Genomic DNA, 16,075 nt, shown 5'->3' with positions numbered 1-16,075 from the left:
TTAGGAAGCATCTACATTTGTTATGTTTCTCCACCTGTTTGTATGTTTTAACCATTGTCTTGATTATTTTCATTTGCAGATTTGTGACCTTTGGGGGAAACAATGATGAGGAAATACTGTCCCAAGATCAGTAACAAAAAGGAAAACACTGTCTCATTCAACTTTGTTTCGTTTTCTCATATATCTGGCTTTTGTCCAGCACTTAAAATAGGCTTTTTTTGTTTTGAGAACTATTTCTGTAATATGAGGAAGGTCAGTGTCAGGAGGTGTATTAGTTCATTACCAAATTTGAATCAGATTTTTCAGTAGTTCAGTATTTCAGTGAACAATTTTGTGCTTCTTAAACATAGTGGAAGTCAAGCAACCACCACCCACCCTTCCAAACCGGCATCCACGAGTGATGTGGTGGGAAATTTTTTGGGAAATTTCCCAATTAAACATGTGTCAGCCACTATTGTAGTTTGTAACTTGCAGGTGTTTACATTCTGATCTGTAAAGTCTCTGCTCTCCCCAAAATCTGTATGCCACATTTCTCTTTGATTGAAATTGGAAAAAGAGTCTTGATCATGAAGTTATTACGAAAGTATTACTTCATGATTTGTGGTATTTTGTCAGCGCTGTGCCTGGGAGTCATTTGACCAACGACATCCACGGGAATGTGAAATGATGAAATACTGTTGGGGATGTAAGGCACGACCATGCTGAGTAAGATCTGACAAAGCTGGGCATCACACACATGCATCCATAGAATCAGTCATACAGCCCATGAAGATTTTTAAAAAACACTAGCAACTACACCCGTGCAGTCACGCTAAACTAATGTAGCACTATAGTTACCTTTATTTAGTGGGCCATTAACAAACCTCCTTCTGAGTCTAGACAAAGTAGAAAAGAATAAAAGACTCAGGAGGAAAGGGGAATAAAGGAAAGGAGAGAAAGAGAGCAGCTGCTTCAGCAGACAGACTCTGAAAGAAGATTTCATGAGAGAGCAGTTTTAGTGTCACTCTAATTTTCTTTATTTTGTGCACTCCTTGATTGCTGTGCACTCCTTGATTGCATCACTGTGGATTTCTGCACTGTTATGTCGAATCCCCTATTTTTTCCTTAATCCTTGTGAAAATAAAAGCTCTCTGCTGTAATTTAAGTTAGAAGTAAAACCATTTGTTCCACAAAGAAATGCTAATCTCTCATACTGTTTTAAAGAGTGGCTTGACTGGGTTGTGATTAACATTACTCCAGAGGATCTTGACATGACCTGTTAGTTTAAGTTATGTATTTTGGAGAGGAAATGTTCACAAGGAGATGTGTGTTTATAAAACAGCACGGATGACCCCTGCTATCGTATCCCAGCTCACTGTGTTCGAAAGTGTATTCATTAATATGAAAAGATGAGCAGAGTTTGTTTAAATATGTAAACATTTGGCAGCATTCTGATAAAAGGAAGACAGAAAGCAGTCATGAATTAAAGAAACACCCAATCTGGACAGTAAGGGGTTTACAGCTGATGTGGCCTAAAGTTTCAGAGACAGCAATTACACAGCTGTGACACAAAACAATCAAAAGTATTGTGTTTAGCAATGATGTACTGATGTGTAAAAGGTTTCAAGTGGAACCACTTAGTCACTGTCTCCATTTCAAGGAAAACCAAAAAAAAAAAAAAAACACAGCAGTTTCTGTACTTCTTAGGTTAAGGTTAGCAAGGAGGAGTAGCAAAAATGACGTTTTGGTGATTCAACAGATTTTTGACCGTTTTCTCTGAGGCAAGTTGGGGAAGGAGCAACACATGAACATAAGTCAGTTGTTTCTGTACACTCCTAAACTAAACAAATCACACACTCCAAGACACGTAGGTTTACAGCTGACTACCTTCCACTGATTAGATTCATTTAAGGTGCCAATAATGACTATATTTAACATGTCTCACCATCTATTCCAGTTTAACCTTCTGTATATGACCCGTCTAAAAAATACTGCTCAACTACAGAAGATGAAACTTCCTTCTTTCCCTGAAAATTCTTCTGTTTGCACGTACAGCAACAGATAACAGCTTGACGGTAAACATTCCCACTCCACTGAACAAGATCCAACATGCTCACACAGTCAGAGGAGTCCCCAGCAGTCACCAGTGGCCCAAAGCAATTGCATGTCTGTCTGTCTGTTTCGTTTTTTCAGTCAGTCATTTCCTCATTCTTTTTTTTTCCCCCCTGGATAAGGAAGCTCAAGTAAAATGTAAACAATCCCTCTGATTAGATTTTATTATACGGATTGCTGATTTTAAATCCCGGCCATTAGTGTTATTATATTTTTTATTTTCAATAACCTTTCAAACACTGTAAACAAATTCTGTAGTTTTATGCGAACAGTATTGTGCATTCCAGGAAATTCTTCAAGACCACTTATGAAATCATTCTTTTCACATTCCCAAGCAGAAAATGATTGTCCCTTGCTGAGTCAGCACTGGCTCTAAAAAGCTCAGTTTGCTCTGTGACATTTGTAAAACAACAATGAAGGAAAAACTATTTCACACAGCTAAAAAATGTAAGATGTCTACATTTTTCCAGTGCACTTTTTTTCCCTATTGGCCTTTGATGACAGTCAACAACTGTACTGATATTTAAATGTTAATCGTGGAAGTTACACAACGCTACAAAAATCTGTTTGCTAGGTGGTATCAGTTGTGCAGCATTCCTGATAAGTCTATAAATAAATATTTACATCATATACGAGTAAAATTAATTCCTAGAAGAAAAGCTGCCAATAAAATCAAAATGTAAATCAAAATGTCAAAAAAAAAAAAAAAGTCAATTTTTGCTTTGGATCATTAAAAAGGAACTGTAGACATAAGATGTATCAATTTCATTAAATTCAACGGTGCACATTGGTTGAACTTTTGTGCAGAGTGTGTATAATCTTAGATTTGAGAAGAAGTATTTATGACAGCGCAGTTATCTCCCTGCTTTAAAAATACTCATGACCCGCCACAGGCTTGACCTCCACAGAGGTCGACTGCAGAGGAAACTGGAATTCCGAATGTGGTTTGAATGTCTGCATGTGTAGACCCAGATGTCAGACATATGCACATGTACACATGCACAAACTGTATCCATATAACTTGATGGGAGAGAGCAGAGAGAAGATGAGAATGTCATGGAACTAGGAGTTTGGAGGAGTTATCTCTCTACTCCATTCTAAGGAACACTGCCTACTTCCTGCTTCCTGTCCTGTTGTCATGGCGATAGTTGAACAGCCAGCAGGCTGCTTATGTGTAAGTATCAAGAGAAGCAGCTAGTAGCATCCGCCTCTCCCTTTATGTACTTGAATCCCTCTTAAATGTCTATTAGTTGGAATCAATGCGCTGTGAAATCATAGATGAAGAAATTAAAGATTGTTGAGTGGGAGAATAGCGGAGGTTCTGTAGAATTTGGCAATAATAAAAGAAAAGCGGTAACTCGTCAATCTTTTCAACATTTGACACATGGGAAATTTAGTCTCTCGCCGTGCTACACAGATCCATCAAAAACATGTTGCTACACAACCAGCATGAATTCTAATAAGAATGAATCAGTTACTGGGGTCGTGACATCCAACTCAAATTTAAAGCTTCTGGGACGGGAGTTTGTCCCACTGGAGGACAGAGGAAGTTTGGTTCCAACTTCTAATCTGGCTCAGTTTATAAAGGTTTATAAGATGTAATGGCATTATTCATGGTTAAAAAAAAAATCAGTTAATAATGCTTCATACATCAGTTATAAGCCCTTCATAGGAACTAACTTTCAGTTCCCTGTTTCTGAAAAATTTCTCCGGAAAAGTACTGCAGAGCATATATATTTATATATATGCTCTGCTTTGTTTAGCATAAAGACTGGACCGACAACTCTAAAGATCTCTAATTAACATTATATCTTGCTATATACTGAAGTGTGCAACAAAAATTCTCTGTTTTACGTTGGGTTATGCGCCAGAATATTTCTTGGTTCAAAGCAGTTTCCAGGCAACCATTGGACACTGCCTTGTTTGTTATGGGTCCCAGCAAAGTTCCAGTCGTGCCAGTTTTACGCACTGGTTTTTGAACAAATTCAACAGACAGAACATAATGTGTTGATTAGTGATCTTTACAGGTACAGACAGACGCATTTTGTAATTCGCTTGCAAAATGCAAGAGATAGCGGAGGAAGAAACAAGTAAGGTAAGGTGCGCCATGTTGCATTTACTGTCCCTAATTTGGTTCCATCCACCCTCCTGAGATTTATTGTAACATAAAACACTTTCCTCTGTGGTTTTGAAGTAACAGAAGATGAGACTTGCGCTACTTAGTCTGTGTTTTCGCAGCAGAGCCTCTAGTCTTTCTTCTGCAGCACTGCAAGGACCCGTGAGAGACACATGGGATGGAAGACAAGGTCACTGTGACCATGTGTTATCTACTACCAGAAAAGAATATCTGCATTCCGTATCAGTTGTGTAGCTGTTGCTGTCCAAAATTAAGTTTGGCCCGGGCGTTGAGTGTCTTGCAGCGAAAGGTTTGATTTACTGCCAAACTTTTATGACCCTTGGGGGAGGGCACTTCCATGGGATTGGTCCACCTCGAAAATGGTGATGCATAGGCTTGCATTTACTGGAAGACTTTACTTTACAGAAACTGTACTCTTCTATTCGTTGTACCACTAATATCTCTTACGCAAAAGTAGGCAGATTTGTGAGTGGTCTGATCTAGTCTGTGAAAGAGGTTCTCCCTTCTTCAGGAAGTTACTTCTCTCTTTAATGTGAGAACTCGTTGTGCTGCGGCTGCTGCTGGAAGCTGCGTGGCACTCACAGCGTGAGCCTGAATTTCCTCACCCAGAGCTGGGTGGAGAATGCCTATATTTCCAAAATTATATGCAAAAGGATTTCTCTGCTGCTTTAAAGCATCCTGGTGGTAGAGGGGTCTAAGGTGGACACCACCTCCAGATTATTTTTTCATTTCAGGGACATTCGTACATCGCACCAACATTCCACTCTTGTTCTTTGAAAGTCATTTCCTATTTCTCTGCAATCTTTCCCACATACAACTCTCAACTGCTTAAAATGTAATAAACATTTAAAGGACATTCAGTAATCACACGGGGAGTAACCTCTGTATGAGCAGAGGGCCGGATTCCTCGCCTGACCCTCTCAACAGAAAAGAATGTAAAGGAGCCATAATATATAAAAGGAATTAATTTCCCCAAATTTAATTTGGTGATTATATAATTTTATCATTCAATAAACTTGTGTCGTCCTAATGAATGATTCTGAGCAAAATGAAGTTTAAAAATTAATAAAATCGTGTCAGATTTTGCTGGATACTTTTAAAGAGAGAACGTATTTGAACACTAGTGCAACAGAATTCACTATTTTGAACATCAGTTTGATGATTTTTTGCATGAATTTGCATACATTTTTATAGAGTATATTGTGATCTGTACATATTGTGTAATTTGTGTTATTTGGACTATATCACACTGTTGTGAACACATTTTTTACTTTGAGAAAAGAGGCTGGTCTTTCTGGAAAACATGGGAAATCAATGGCTCGGGGTAGGTAGAAAAGACGGGCCGAACAAAGGCAAATTCACCAAAAAAGTAAATTGCAGCATTTCTTCACAAAGTTGTGGAATGCTCTGACCTTCAGTGTAACAGCTTAAGTATGCCAAAGCAGAATTTTCCCTTATTTATTTTTATAGGTGTGACACAATCACCCACAATTAGTCAAGAATAACCAACAATGACCACCATCATCACAACGTATTTCAAGTTGTACTGCCATAACCGTAGCTTAAATATTACATCTGCATCTGTGTATTGATAACATTTGTCGTAGCTGCTTCTTTTATCTAAAAAGTGTAAATCCAAACGTGTATGTACAATTATCTCTACCAGTTATAAAGTGAACACTGTCTTAAATGGCATCTGATACTTCCACTGTTGTCCCCCTGCACTGGGTTTGCTTGCAATAATGTGTTTGAAAAGTGTCAAATTATTAAAGAGAACACTGAAGGCGGACTGAACATCTATATCAACATCAGCAGAGGTGCTGTCACTGATTACCCATCGACTGTTAGGAAAAACCGATAACTTGAGAGATGCATCATCTATTATTGGATGTGTGATTAAAAAGCTTGACATTTACAAAGTGCTGTGGCAAACACAGTAAATGGCTTAAATCATTTTAAAGATGCCATACATACATGTAAACATCATCTTTGCATAATGGACTACCACTCCACACTCGCACACATACATAGAGTGCAGTAAAGACAACATAAACACAGCTTAGCGTTTGCAGATTGTGTGGTGCCAAGCTCCTCATGGTGCAGATGGTACAAAGAGAGAGAGAGAGAGAAGATGGAGGGAGGAAGGGAGAGAGAGGCAATGAGAGAGGTCTGTGACACCTCTCTTTCTCTGCCCACACTAAAGCTGCCTATTATCTAATCCTTCACACCATGGATGGGGGAGATAGGGATGGTCAGAGAAGCGGAGAAAGCAAGACATACAGTAGATGCCAGAAAAAGAGAGAGAGCAATCGTCATCTTCCCCAGAGTGGCGATCTGCTGGCGTTAACACAAGGCATCATTGTACTGAAAAAGTGAGGGAACTGCTCTCTCTCTCTCTCTGTCTCTGTTTCAGCCAAGCCTGACTCGGCCCTACCAGGTCACCCAAGCTTGAGCCTGGAAATTACCAAACTTTAACGTGTGTCCAGACCACTAAAGGGACTCTGACTCACCGTGATTACAGTAGCAGGACAGGGCGTATGGAGAACGGGTGTGCTCTTGGCTTAAATGGTCTGTTCATCCAAATGACCACCTCCAGTGCTGCAGTGTGTAGCCATGAAGGTAGTTTCGGTTTTCTTTACCCAGGTGTTGAGATCCCTGTCCCTGAAATTTCTACTGCCACCCCAATACAATGAATCGGAATGGAATTTCGCTTTTGATGGCAATAGCAATTTTTTTTTTTTTAAATGATGTTTTAAAAATTCAGTAACTACAAGTTTTTCCATATGCAATGTAACATTTCATCCTCAGACCAAGCTTTGAAGAGGTTTAACTGGAACTACTAGCCCATGAAAATCGTCGAGTGTGTTCAGTGTGTTCTGTGGATCAATCACAGTAACAAGGAAATTGTTCACAGAAGAGATGTGCTGTTGAATATTTTTTAAATGTAAATTCCATTTATCTCCATTGATCTGGAGAAGCAAACAGAATTTTTAGAACCTGGACAAATCGAGCACAAGCTGTCCGCATTGCTGGTGATAAGGGGTAAAACATGATTTTTGGAATTTGGGTGAACCAAACCTTTAAAGTTTGCAAGGAAATACTGCCACCTGATTGTCCTGGACCTTAATACCTGATAATTCATAACGCAGGACATGAAATGGGCCTGCAAACTAGGCAAGAAATAAGCTACTATGATTCAAAAATAGAGTCAGTTTAGACACAAGCAGACAAGAGATAGGCCCTAATGGTGGTATGACTGCCAAATGGCACAGATATTTTTCTCCATGTAAATAAATCACTTCTATTTTTGTATCTGACGGACCTCCCCTATATTCTAGTCTGTGCAGGAGAGCTTTTCCATTTGTCTTAACCACAGCAGCAGCAGAACGGTACTTTCTTCTGCATAACTTGAATTAGATGTAAACCTCTTATCTATGGAGGTCTCACTGAGAAAGTATCAAGAAAAAGTGTGTTCCTGTTAAGGACTTGGCAAACCATGCACCCTTCAAATATTAGCTATGAACAGTTTTATGATGCAGACTGAAACTGAAAGCTGCACAAACAGCTCTCTGTTGTACAATTCTGAACATAATGTTTAAATTGCCCAGGAAAACCACTGGGTCAAAAACTAAGACAACAGTCTGCATCTGGAATACATTTACAGCACTAAATGTGCCTGTCAAGCTAAAAATATTTAAAATCCTCCCTGAGAAGAAGAATAACACTACAGGAATGGAAAACTCTACTCTACTCTACTCAATAGGTGGTTGAAGACTGAAATTCTTCAACTTTGCCATGTTCCCTCACCAGATTAATGATTGATATGCATCACAAACTGAGCAAGACGGCACCTCGTGGAACAGGTCGATACAGTTAAACACACACCTAATACCTGAGGCCGGATTGACAGTCATAAAGGTCTCTGTACTTTAGTTGGACGCCAGCACCACAAAAGAAAACAACTGAGTTCATGCTTCTGCTACTGCCTGCGCAAAAGGAAAGCTACCCAATGCCAGATGTCAGGATCATATGCATCAGTGGCGAAGACAAGAGAAGAAGAGAGGGGAGAGGGAGAGAGGGGGCAAAATATATCCAGGCTTCCCATGACTTTCCAGCTGAAGCCACTAACTTTCACAACAGGGTGTGAGAAGAGGGGGCAGCAGGCCAGCACACACACCTGTACCGTCTTACAACGACAGGTAACACACCGGTATTTCAAATCATTATAAACTACACACCCTCAAGTAAAGGACCAAAAAAAAATTTGTCTCCACACCCAGCTCACCAAGGGCTCCACGCAAACACGCCATCGCCAGACACGAAGATAAACAGACACAGCTACACCTTGTCATGTTGAATACATATTTGCTCTGCAGCAAGACAACAACAGTTGCATTCAGCTCCCTGTTTGTTTCCATATAATGCAAACACATGACAACAGTAGCCTGAGTGCAATATAATGACAAACCCAAACACAGTGTACATTCTTCAACGTGATATCACTGACAACCCAAAGCCAAGGAGTGTCACAGGGTCAGATATGTCCCCCTCAGCCCATGGACGCAAATAGAACAGAGCAGACATAAAGACAAACCGAGAGGGAGAGGGAGACTTTACCAACCTGCTCTTTTTCTGGACGTGAAGCCCACATGTTGTCTGATCAGTCCACTTGGCTTCACTGACTGGAGAGCAACACTATGACACACACAGACACACACACCCACACACACTCACACTCAGCCAAAGCACTGTACAGCGGCAGACAGCTAGCTCGGTGCCTCTCCCCCTCCGAAACTCTGCAAGTGCGGCTGAGGAAAAACTCAAAACTAGCTGCGAACTCTCTCCCGACGCCTCGGGAAGGGAGGGGTCTCCGAAACTCCAGACCAATCACAGAAAGAGATTCCTCCCACGGGCTCCTCTCATTGGACAGAAAAAAGATGCAGGACTTTCGGTGAAGTAGGAGGAGCCCATTACTGACACCGGTCCTGTCCATTAGCTCATCACTTCACCCTCTCTTCTGCTCTTTTTTTTTTTTTTTTTTCCACATTGTCCGTGTACCTGTATGTAACTATGTTTTATTTCCCTGACTTCACGTATATGTCTGTGTATCTGTCAGCCTGTGAGCGTTTATCTATGTCCGTTTATTTCCGAACGTGTCTGACTGTTTGTGCCTTTGCGTGAACGTGTGTTGAGTCTTTTTGTGCCTGTATTTATTTGAACGATAGTTGTTTTTTTTTTTTTAAAAAGAAAAGAAACAAAATGATTATGCTTGTAAACTTAAAAAAAAAAAACATATGGGTTTGTGAAAAAAGAAGAAAGAGAAAAAGAAAAGAAAAACAATAATAGCAAGAATTTGATTTAGTTGTATGTTCGAATAATCCTCAGTGTAGACACATTCTGATTGTGTGTTCCTAGTGAAAGAGCTCTTTCTAATGAAATGTTCTCTTATGTCACACCTGTAGAACAAAACCATCCATTAGTCTGGCAGCCAAAGGGGAAAAAAAAAAAATGCATTCACATTCACGCTTACAGGTACAAAATTAAAAGAGCTCTCTTCCTCCATCTTGTGGATGAATGGCTGTGCTGCGCCTCTCACAGCATTTGGCCGTCAGGTGTGTGTACCATTATGACAGGGACTTTACTCCGTGATCCACTACCACACCTTGGCTGCATAGCTCAGGCAAAATGACACCCAGAACACGTATCGACACGCCAGTACCTCACCACGTTTGCCAGAACACACTCCTGAACCACACGCAGGTGAACCATGGAGAAATATGGGGGGGGGTGAAACAGGTAGACAGCGACTGTGTTTTCATGTGCAGAATATACAGCAATAAATTCATAAAAAAGATCAAACACAGAGATGAGGTGCTGGGAGCTATAGGGGGAACCCCTGTTTCGTATACTGTATATAAGAGTTCACAGCCATAAAAAGACCAAACAGATAAATTGCTCCTGACACTAAAAATCCGGCCGTGACATTTCGGTGGAGATACCTAGTGCTGCTGTTATTACCTCCCCGTGTCCCAATAACAGTCCAATTTTGTCATTTTAGCTCTGTAAACAGGTGCGACATCAGCTTGTTTGTTTGGCTATTATCAGCATTACAGCATTTGTTCTGAGCACAGGCCCCCGGAATATAGTTTGATTACACAATAAGGATGTCAGAAATTCACGGGTTAAGGTTGTTCCTGAAAATCAGGACAGGCCTATCACCCAGGTAAACGCTAACGTGCAAAAACTGGCACACCCAGACCATACAGTCTGGACACACGTACGCATTATAAGAACGGAGACATATACATACCAGATGTGACGAAATGGTCTCACGGAGGCTTCGAAAGACACAGCTGTCCTGACAAGCGCCCTGCTTGTGTTCTTTCCACGAGTATGATCTCTCTTGCTCTCCCTCTCTCTCTTACATCATGATTCAGTGGTCATAAATATAATGGTATCTGCTGGTAAACACAGAGCAAAGGGCAGGGAGATAAGAATATTTGAAGCACTGGGATCACATCGGTGCAGTAAAAATAGACAGGTACTGCAAGTCTGATTGTGAGGAGATTCACATTTAGATTGAAACCGGCCATTTGCTTCACCAGCGGGGCCTCCAGCAAGCTGCCAGTTAAGCCATTGAGAAAATGAGCCACAAAGTTTGTCAGTCTAATGAACAGTGTAATTCTGACAAAGCTGCCAATAAAGCTAACTTACCCAGTTTTTCATTGATTACTCAGTTTCGATGCTCAAACATCTTAGTAATTGACTTTGTTATACCGAATAAATAAGGCGGTGGTTAAATCTAATCAAGATGGAGGGAAAAAGTAACACATTAACTAACGGTAGTCCTGCTAAAAAAGTAATTATAGCCTAGTTAGCAGAGCAGCAGTAACCGATGTCTGTGTAGCCTCTGACTCCAATGAAATTCATGTGGTTTCAAGTGAATTTAAATCACATATGGATTTAAATCACACCTTTATATAAAATGATGGTATTTAATTGGCTGAGAACACGATTAAAGGCACAAGAGCGTATTTTTTTGTAGATAGTGTATTTTCCCTGCACCTTTTAGACTGTCCAAACAGAGGGCACTGTCTGTTGTATTAACTCTGTGACAATGGCTAATAATTGCCTGAAATGGCATAGAATTTGGGTTTTACAAGTTATTTATATGTTATATAGTTTGATTAAGAGTGTTCCCTGCATTGGTAAGTAAGAATGGCCAACCATCTTGCCAGTTATTAGGGGTTTACTGTATATTCCAGCGGTAGTTAAATAGGTTACTCGAGTGACTCTGCTGTATCCTCATTGCAATGCTCGACAGTTTTAATCTTGCTGAAACATGAATATTCTACTTATACTTTGCACAGAACTTCATTTATATGACTAAACCTGCATCAAATGTTCTTTGCAAATAAAACTCTGCAGCTGGTAGGATTCTACACATGTTGCTAATTTGCAAACACTCTTTAAAACGGGAATAGCGTGCACTCTTAAGTGCCACATCATGGCCCCCCTGTCCTAATCCTGCACAGGTCAAATTGGAGCCTTGAGTAAAATCTGCGCTCCAGGTTGGCTATAATGCAATTTCAGTCTTTGTGACTGTGAAATTGTACGTTTGCATCTGGGCAGAGTGCAGTTCTGAGATATTGAGCATCAAACTTGGCAAAGACCTTAAGCACAAATGGCTCTTTAAAAAAAATAATTTCTGTGTGAGATTATTTTTAGGGAGCAAAAGGCAGACAGGATTTGTAATTTTACGCCTACGACTAAACTGATTACAATGAGACAATATCTTTTTCCACGCACCTCCTCGCAGCATCCCCTGCAGAACTGCACTTCGGGAGGAGAAAGCAATTTTGAGTCACTGTTCAAGGGATATTTCAGCAGAGTCTGGGCACAGCTGGGACAGTTCCTGGAGGGTCACTGCTCACTCTCCCTCTGCACCGTGCTCTCTGCTAGACTGGGTAAACACGAGTAGGTTTTTATTTTAGACTGATGAGCATTAAGCCCCCATTAAGCAACTGTAGGTGGCGTTGCAGCAGTGACTCATTTTAGACCCCCACACCATCGTCCTCCCACGAGCAGCACCACCTCACCTGTATATGAGGTTGTGCGCACTGGGAGTCAGGATCCACATACTGGATACGCACCATAACTAGAGGAGCAGATTTGGAGAGCCAGAGTGAAATTCTTTGTTTTTCTTAACTACTTTACTTTACTTAAATCTTTCGAGGCCCTATTTGCATGATTATGTTGCGTCGTTCCTTCGTGGTTCTTGTGACTTTTACAAAACTGTCTCCGTTCCGGCATAAGGTATTTGTTTTCATGGTGGTTGTTGTTTATCCGTTTGTGTTTTGCTGAGTTTGGGCTCCGGTGTCCTTCCCAGGACAGATGTTCAACGCTGCTGCCGCAACGTTACGTCCCTGGCTCTGACTCACCGTCACATGCTGGCCGGTGCAACTCGTCTCCTGTTCCACTGTTTTTGTTTTTGTCTGACGCTCAAACGCGGGGATGCGCTGCTGGTGCTGGGAACTCTTTGGGACTCTGGCGCATCAGGGATCATTATGTTTCATTTTTCCCCAAAGCGGCTGGTAACTATCAAAAACAGAGAGGATGCGGGACATGTCTTTTCTCTAAGTTAGATTTTTTTCTCTTCACCTTTAGATAATAGGTGTTTTTGCTGTGTTTTCTTCTGCTCATCTGTTTTTGTTTTTTTTTGTTTTTTTGGACTTACACTTCCGTAAGTATTCCAGATGGCGACGTGTAGCTACAAACATCCAGCATGTCATTCGTTTAGTAAATAACACGCCTACTCTTCTTTTGAAAAAGTACTTTCAGCGCCAAAGGTTTTCGGACCACTTCAGAATGCGTGTTGCAGGTAGAGTGGGTAATTTAGATCTGCCTAAAATAGCCCAATTTTCGTGCTAGGTTCTGGAGAGGACTGTCCGATCCCTGGAGAAGCTCAGATATCCACTGTGAGCTCAGAATCTTGATCAAGAGTTATTTCATTTTCACTGTGAACGGGGGTTACACCAGATCGTTCGCAACGCGTGCGAGGATCTTGGTTTTACGCACGGCTGCCAGCGATGATGGGAGGAAAGGGCAGCGCCAAGGGGCTTGAGGAGTCCCAGACCCGGGCTGCCTTTAACACTCAGGGCCAGGCGCGGCCCCGTGAATAACCGCGCGGCGACAGCATGCCCTCTTGGCCCAATCACTCGGAGTGCCTCTCCCATAACTGCAGCTGGGGGGAGATCCACAACGCCACAAGGAACGCTGACCCTATCCTGCCTCCTCTCAACTACTACTCAATCCCTCTCCTCACGGCCATCACCATCGCCTGCACGCTGCTTTTTCTGGTCGGGGTGGCCGGGAATGTCATGACCATTTTGGTGGTCAGTAAGTACCGGGACATGCGCACCACCACCAACCTATACCTGTGTAGCATGGCTGTATCCGACCTGCTCATCTTCGTCTGTATGCCCCTGGACCTCTACCGCATGTGGAGGTACAGGCCCTGGCGCTTTGGAGACGTGCTCTGCAAGCTTTTTCAGTTCGTGTCAGAGTCGTGCACCTACTCCACCATCCTGAGCATCACCGCGCTGTCAGTGGAGCGCTACCTGGCCATCTGCTTCCCGCTACGTGCCAAGGCGCTGGTTACAAAAAGGCGGGTGCGCGCCCTCATTCTTCTACTCTGGACGGTGTCTCTCCTGAGCGCCGGACCTGTGTTTGTCATGGTGGGAGTGGAGCGGGATAGCATGGTGCCACCAAATTTCAGTTCAGGAATGAATGAGACGGACTTTTTCCTGGAGGGCGGGGACACCCGGGAGTGTAAGATGACTCACTACGCCGTGGTGTCAGGTCTGATGGGGGCCATGGTGTGGTTGAGCTCTGTTTTCTTCATCATGCCAGTGTTCTGTCTCACAGTGCTCTACACCCTCATAGGCCGTCGGCTGTGGCAGAGACACCGCGAAACAAACATCAGCTCTCGAGTGGCTCACAGGGACAAAAGCAACATACAGACCATCAAGATGCTGGGTAAGTTTGGAGAGCGCGCAAGTTACGCACAGGGGATTGGTTTGTTAACATTTAACAGAATAGAGTAATGAGTGAACCCAGGTCTGGATTTTAACGTTAGCCTTTAAAGTACATTCATAAAAATGACAGAAGAAGGAACTTTACATCCTGACATAGTAGAAAAGCCCGTTTGCCTTAGCCTTGACCCATAACAACGTTTGCATCCAGTTACGTCTTTACGCCTCTCCCCACCGCACCATCTAATTTTCATCCTCCTCTTCACCTGCTCCTCTTCTTCCTCCTCCTCCTCCTCCAGTGGTGGTGGTGCTGGCCTTTGTCCTCTGCTGGTTGCCGTTCCATGTAGGTCGCTATCTGCAGTTCCGCTCGCTGGACGCTCCGTCCCCTCTGCTGTCGGCGTTGTCCGAGTACTGCAGCCTGGTGTCGGTGGTTCTCTTCTATCTGAGTGCCGCCATCAACCCCATCCTCTATAACACGATGTCCTGGAAATACCGGTGCGCGGCGGCGCGCCTCTTCGGCCTGGCAGACAGCCACCCGCCACGAGGCCGCACAGCCAGCACGATGAAGGCGGACGGCTCGAACGGCTGGACGGAGTCTACAGTCAGCTTCTGAACGCAATCTGCGTCTGTCAAAGTGTCTGAATATAATTTGTGAATATAATTATCACAGGTTGAGAACACTGACCTAAAAGCCGTTATTTCTGTCAGGCCGAGGAAAAACTGCTCCGTCCACGTGTGCTGAGCTCCTCTCTGTATTTGACTGAGACTAAAAGAACCAGAGGATGGGAAAAGTCACACAAGTGATAGTTCCCTTTGGCGAACTGCATCAATAGAACTTCGATATATATATATTTTTTTCAAACAGTTCATTCATTTGTTGGATTAAGCAAGTGGCATCCATTCATACAACTCACCCGGCAGCATTTGAAAAGCATGTCTGGAGAAGTGAAAAATACACACCAGCCTGAAGTGCTTCTATCAATCCAAATGTGAACGACATACAGCAGAGGCAAGCACGCCCTTATACAGACACCTATATAGATAACATCTACATTTAAAATTGCCTTATATTGTATTCATATTTCTGGATGACAAAGAAAAGCACTGTAGAACTTGTGGCACTTCTCTGTACCCCTGTGGAGAGGGGCAGAGGTGCACTGTGTGTGTGTGTGTGTGTGTGTGTGTGTGTGTGTGTGTGTGTGTGTGTGTGTGTGTGTGTGTGTGTGTGCGTGCGTGTGTGTTTGTGAGGGTGAGAGAGAAAAAGAGTACCTGCACGTGTGCATTGTGTGCCAGGTGTCACGCTTTTGGGTGTGACTCATGTACAGTAATTAGTTGGAGAGAGCGTGAGGATGTAAAAGTACGAAGTCACTGTAATTCATTTCTGATATGCTCAGTGCCCTGTATCTTGGATAATCAAGTCCATGCTGTGTCGGTGCTGCCAACAAGGGTCAGTGGGGTCGGTGGACAGTCCCTTAAAGGAAGACCATTAATATTCCTTTGTAGATGTGGTTTATTTTTAGTGATTGTGAGACAATTTACAGAATGCAAACATTTCCAAGATGTATCAGTCTCTAATTTGTGTGATTATCATTCATTCTTGTTAAACGATCAACATTATTCAAGCTGCAGGCCTCTTGTTACATTTGCTAAATAATCATCAATCTATCATCCAAGAAAAAAAAACAAACAATGTACATGAGGAGTCTCTGAGAAGGTATCACTGACTCTTTTTAGAGGTCACTTAGAAATTGCAATGCATTTAAGAAGTATCAGTTTGGGGCATTAGACAAAGAAAGCTGCTTGGTGTTACTGT

The 16,075-nt window shown here is 42.3% G+C and overlaps 2 protein-coding genes across 4 annotated transcripts in view; one reads left to right on the top strand and one right to left on the bottom strand.

Annotated features, from left to right (window-relative positions):
• Positions 1 to 10,632, bottom strand: part of pld1a (phospholipase D1a) — a 31,502-nt gene extending 20,870 nt beyond the window's left edge. For 2 of the 3 annotated variants that reach the window (XM_040137077.1, XM_040137080.1), the window contains exon 1: positions 8,850 to 9,058. The gene's annotated coding sequence lies outside the window, so the exon portion shown is untranslated. Of the gene's footprint in view, positions 1 to 8,849; positions 9,059 to 10,538 lie in introns of those variants that run through there. The other variant, XM_040137079.1, reaches the window with a different exon arrangement.
• Positions 10,633 to 13,425: 2,793 nt separating this feature from the next.
• On the top strand, positions 13,426 to 15,364 carry ghsra (growth hormone secretagogue receptor a). The gene is made up of 2 exons (XM_040137671.1): positions 13,426 to 14,266; positions 14,562 to 15,364. The coding sequence occupies exons 1-2, from the start codon at positions 13,426 to 13,428 to the stop codon at positions 14,873 to 14,875; spliced, it is 1,155 nt and encodes a 384-aa protein (XP_039993605.1). The 3' UTR covers positions 14,876 to 15,364.
• The last annotated feature ends 711 nt before the right edge of the window (positions 15,365 to 16,075 follow it).

Source organism: Xiphias gladius, chromosome 10, assembly GCF_016859285.1.
Source record: "Xiphias gladius isolate SHS-SW01 ecotype Sanya breed wild chromosome 10, ASM1685928v1, whole genome shotgun sequence".
Classification (NCBI taxonomy): domain Eukaryota; kingdom Metazoa; phylum Chordata; class Actinopteri; order Istiophoriformes; family Xiphiidae; genus Xiphias; species Xiphias gladius.
Note: the sequence above shows the minus strand (reverse complement) of the source record. Positions and strands in the feature narration are given on the sequence as shown.

What these genes read in the sequence shown, in the direction of transcription:
- ghsra (XM_040137671.1), top strand. Translation starts at nt 13,426, where the DNA reads ATGCCCTCTTGGCCCAATCACTCGGAGTGCCTCTCCCATAACTGCAGC. An exon ending in ACAGACCATCAAGATGCTGG is followed by an intron (nt 14,267 to 14,561) that starts GTAAGTTTGGAG and finishes CTCCTCCTCCAG; the next exon opens with TGGTGGTGGTGCTGGCCTTT.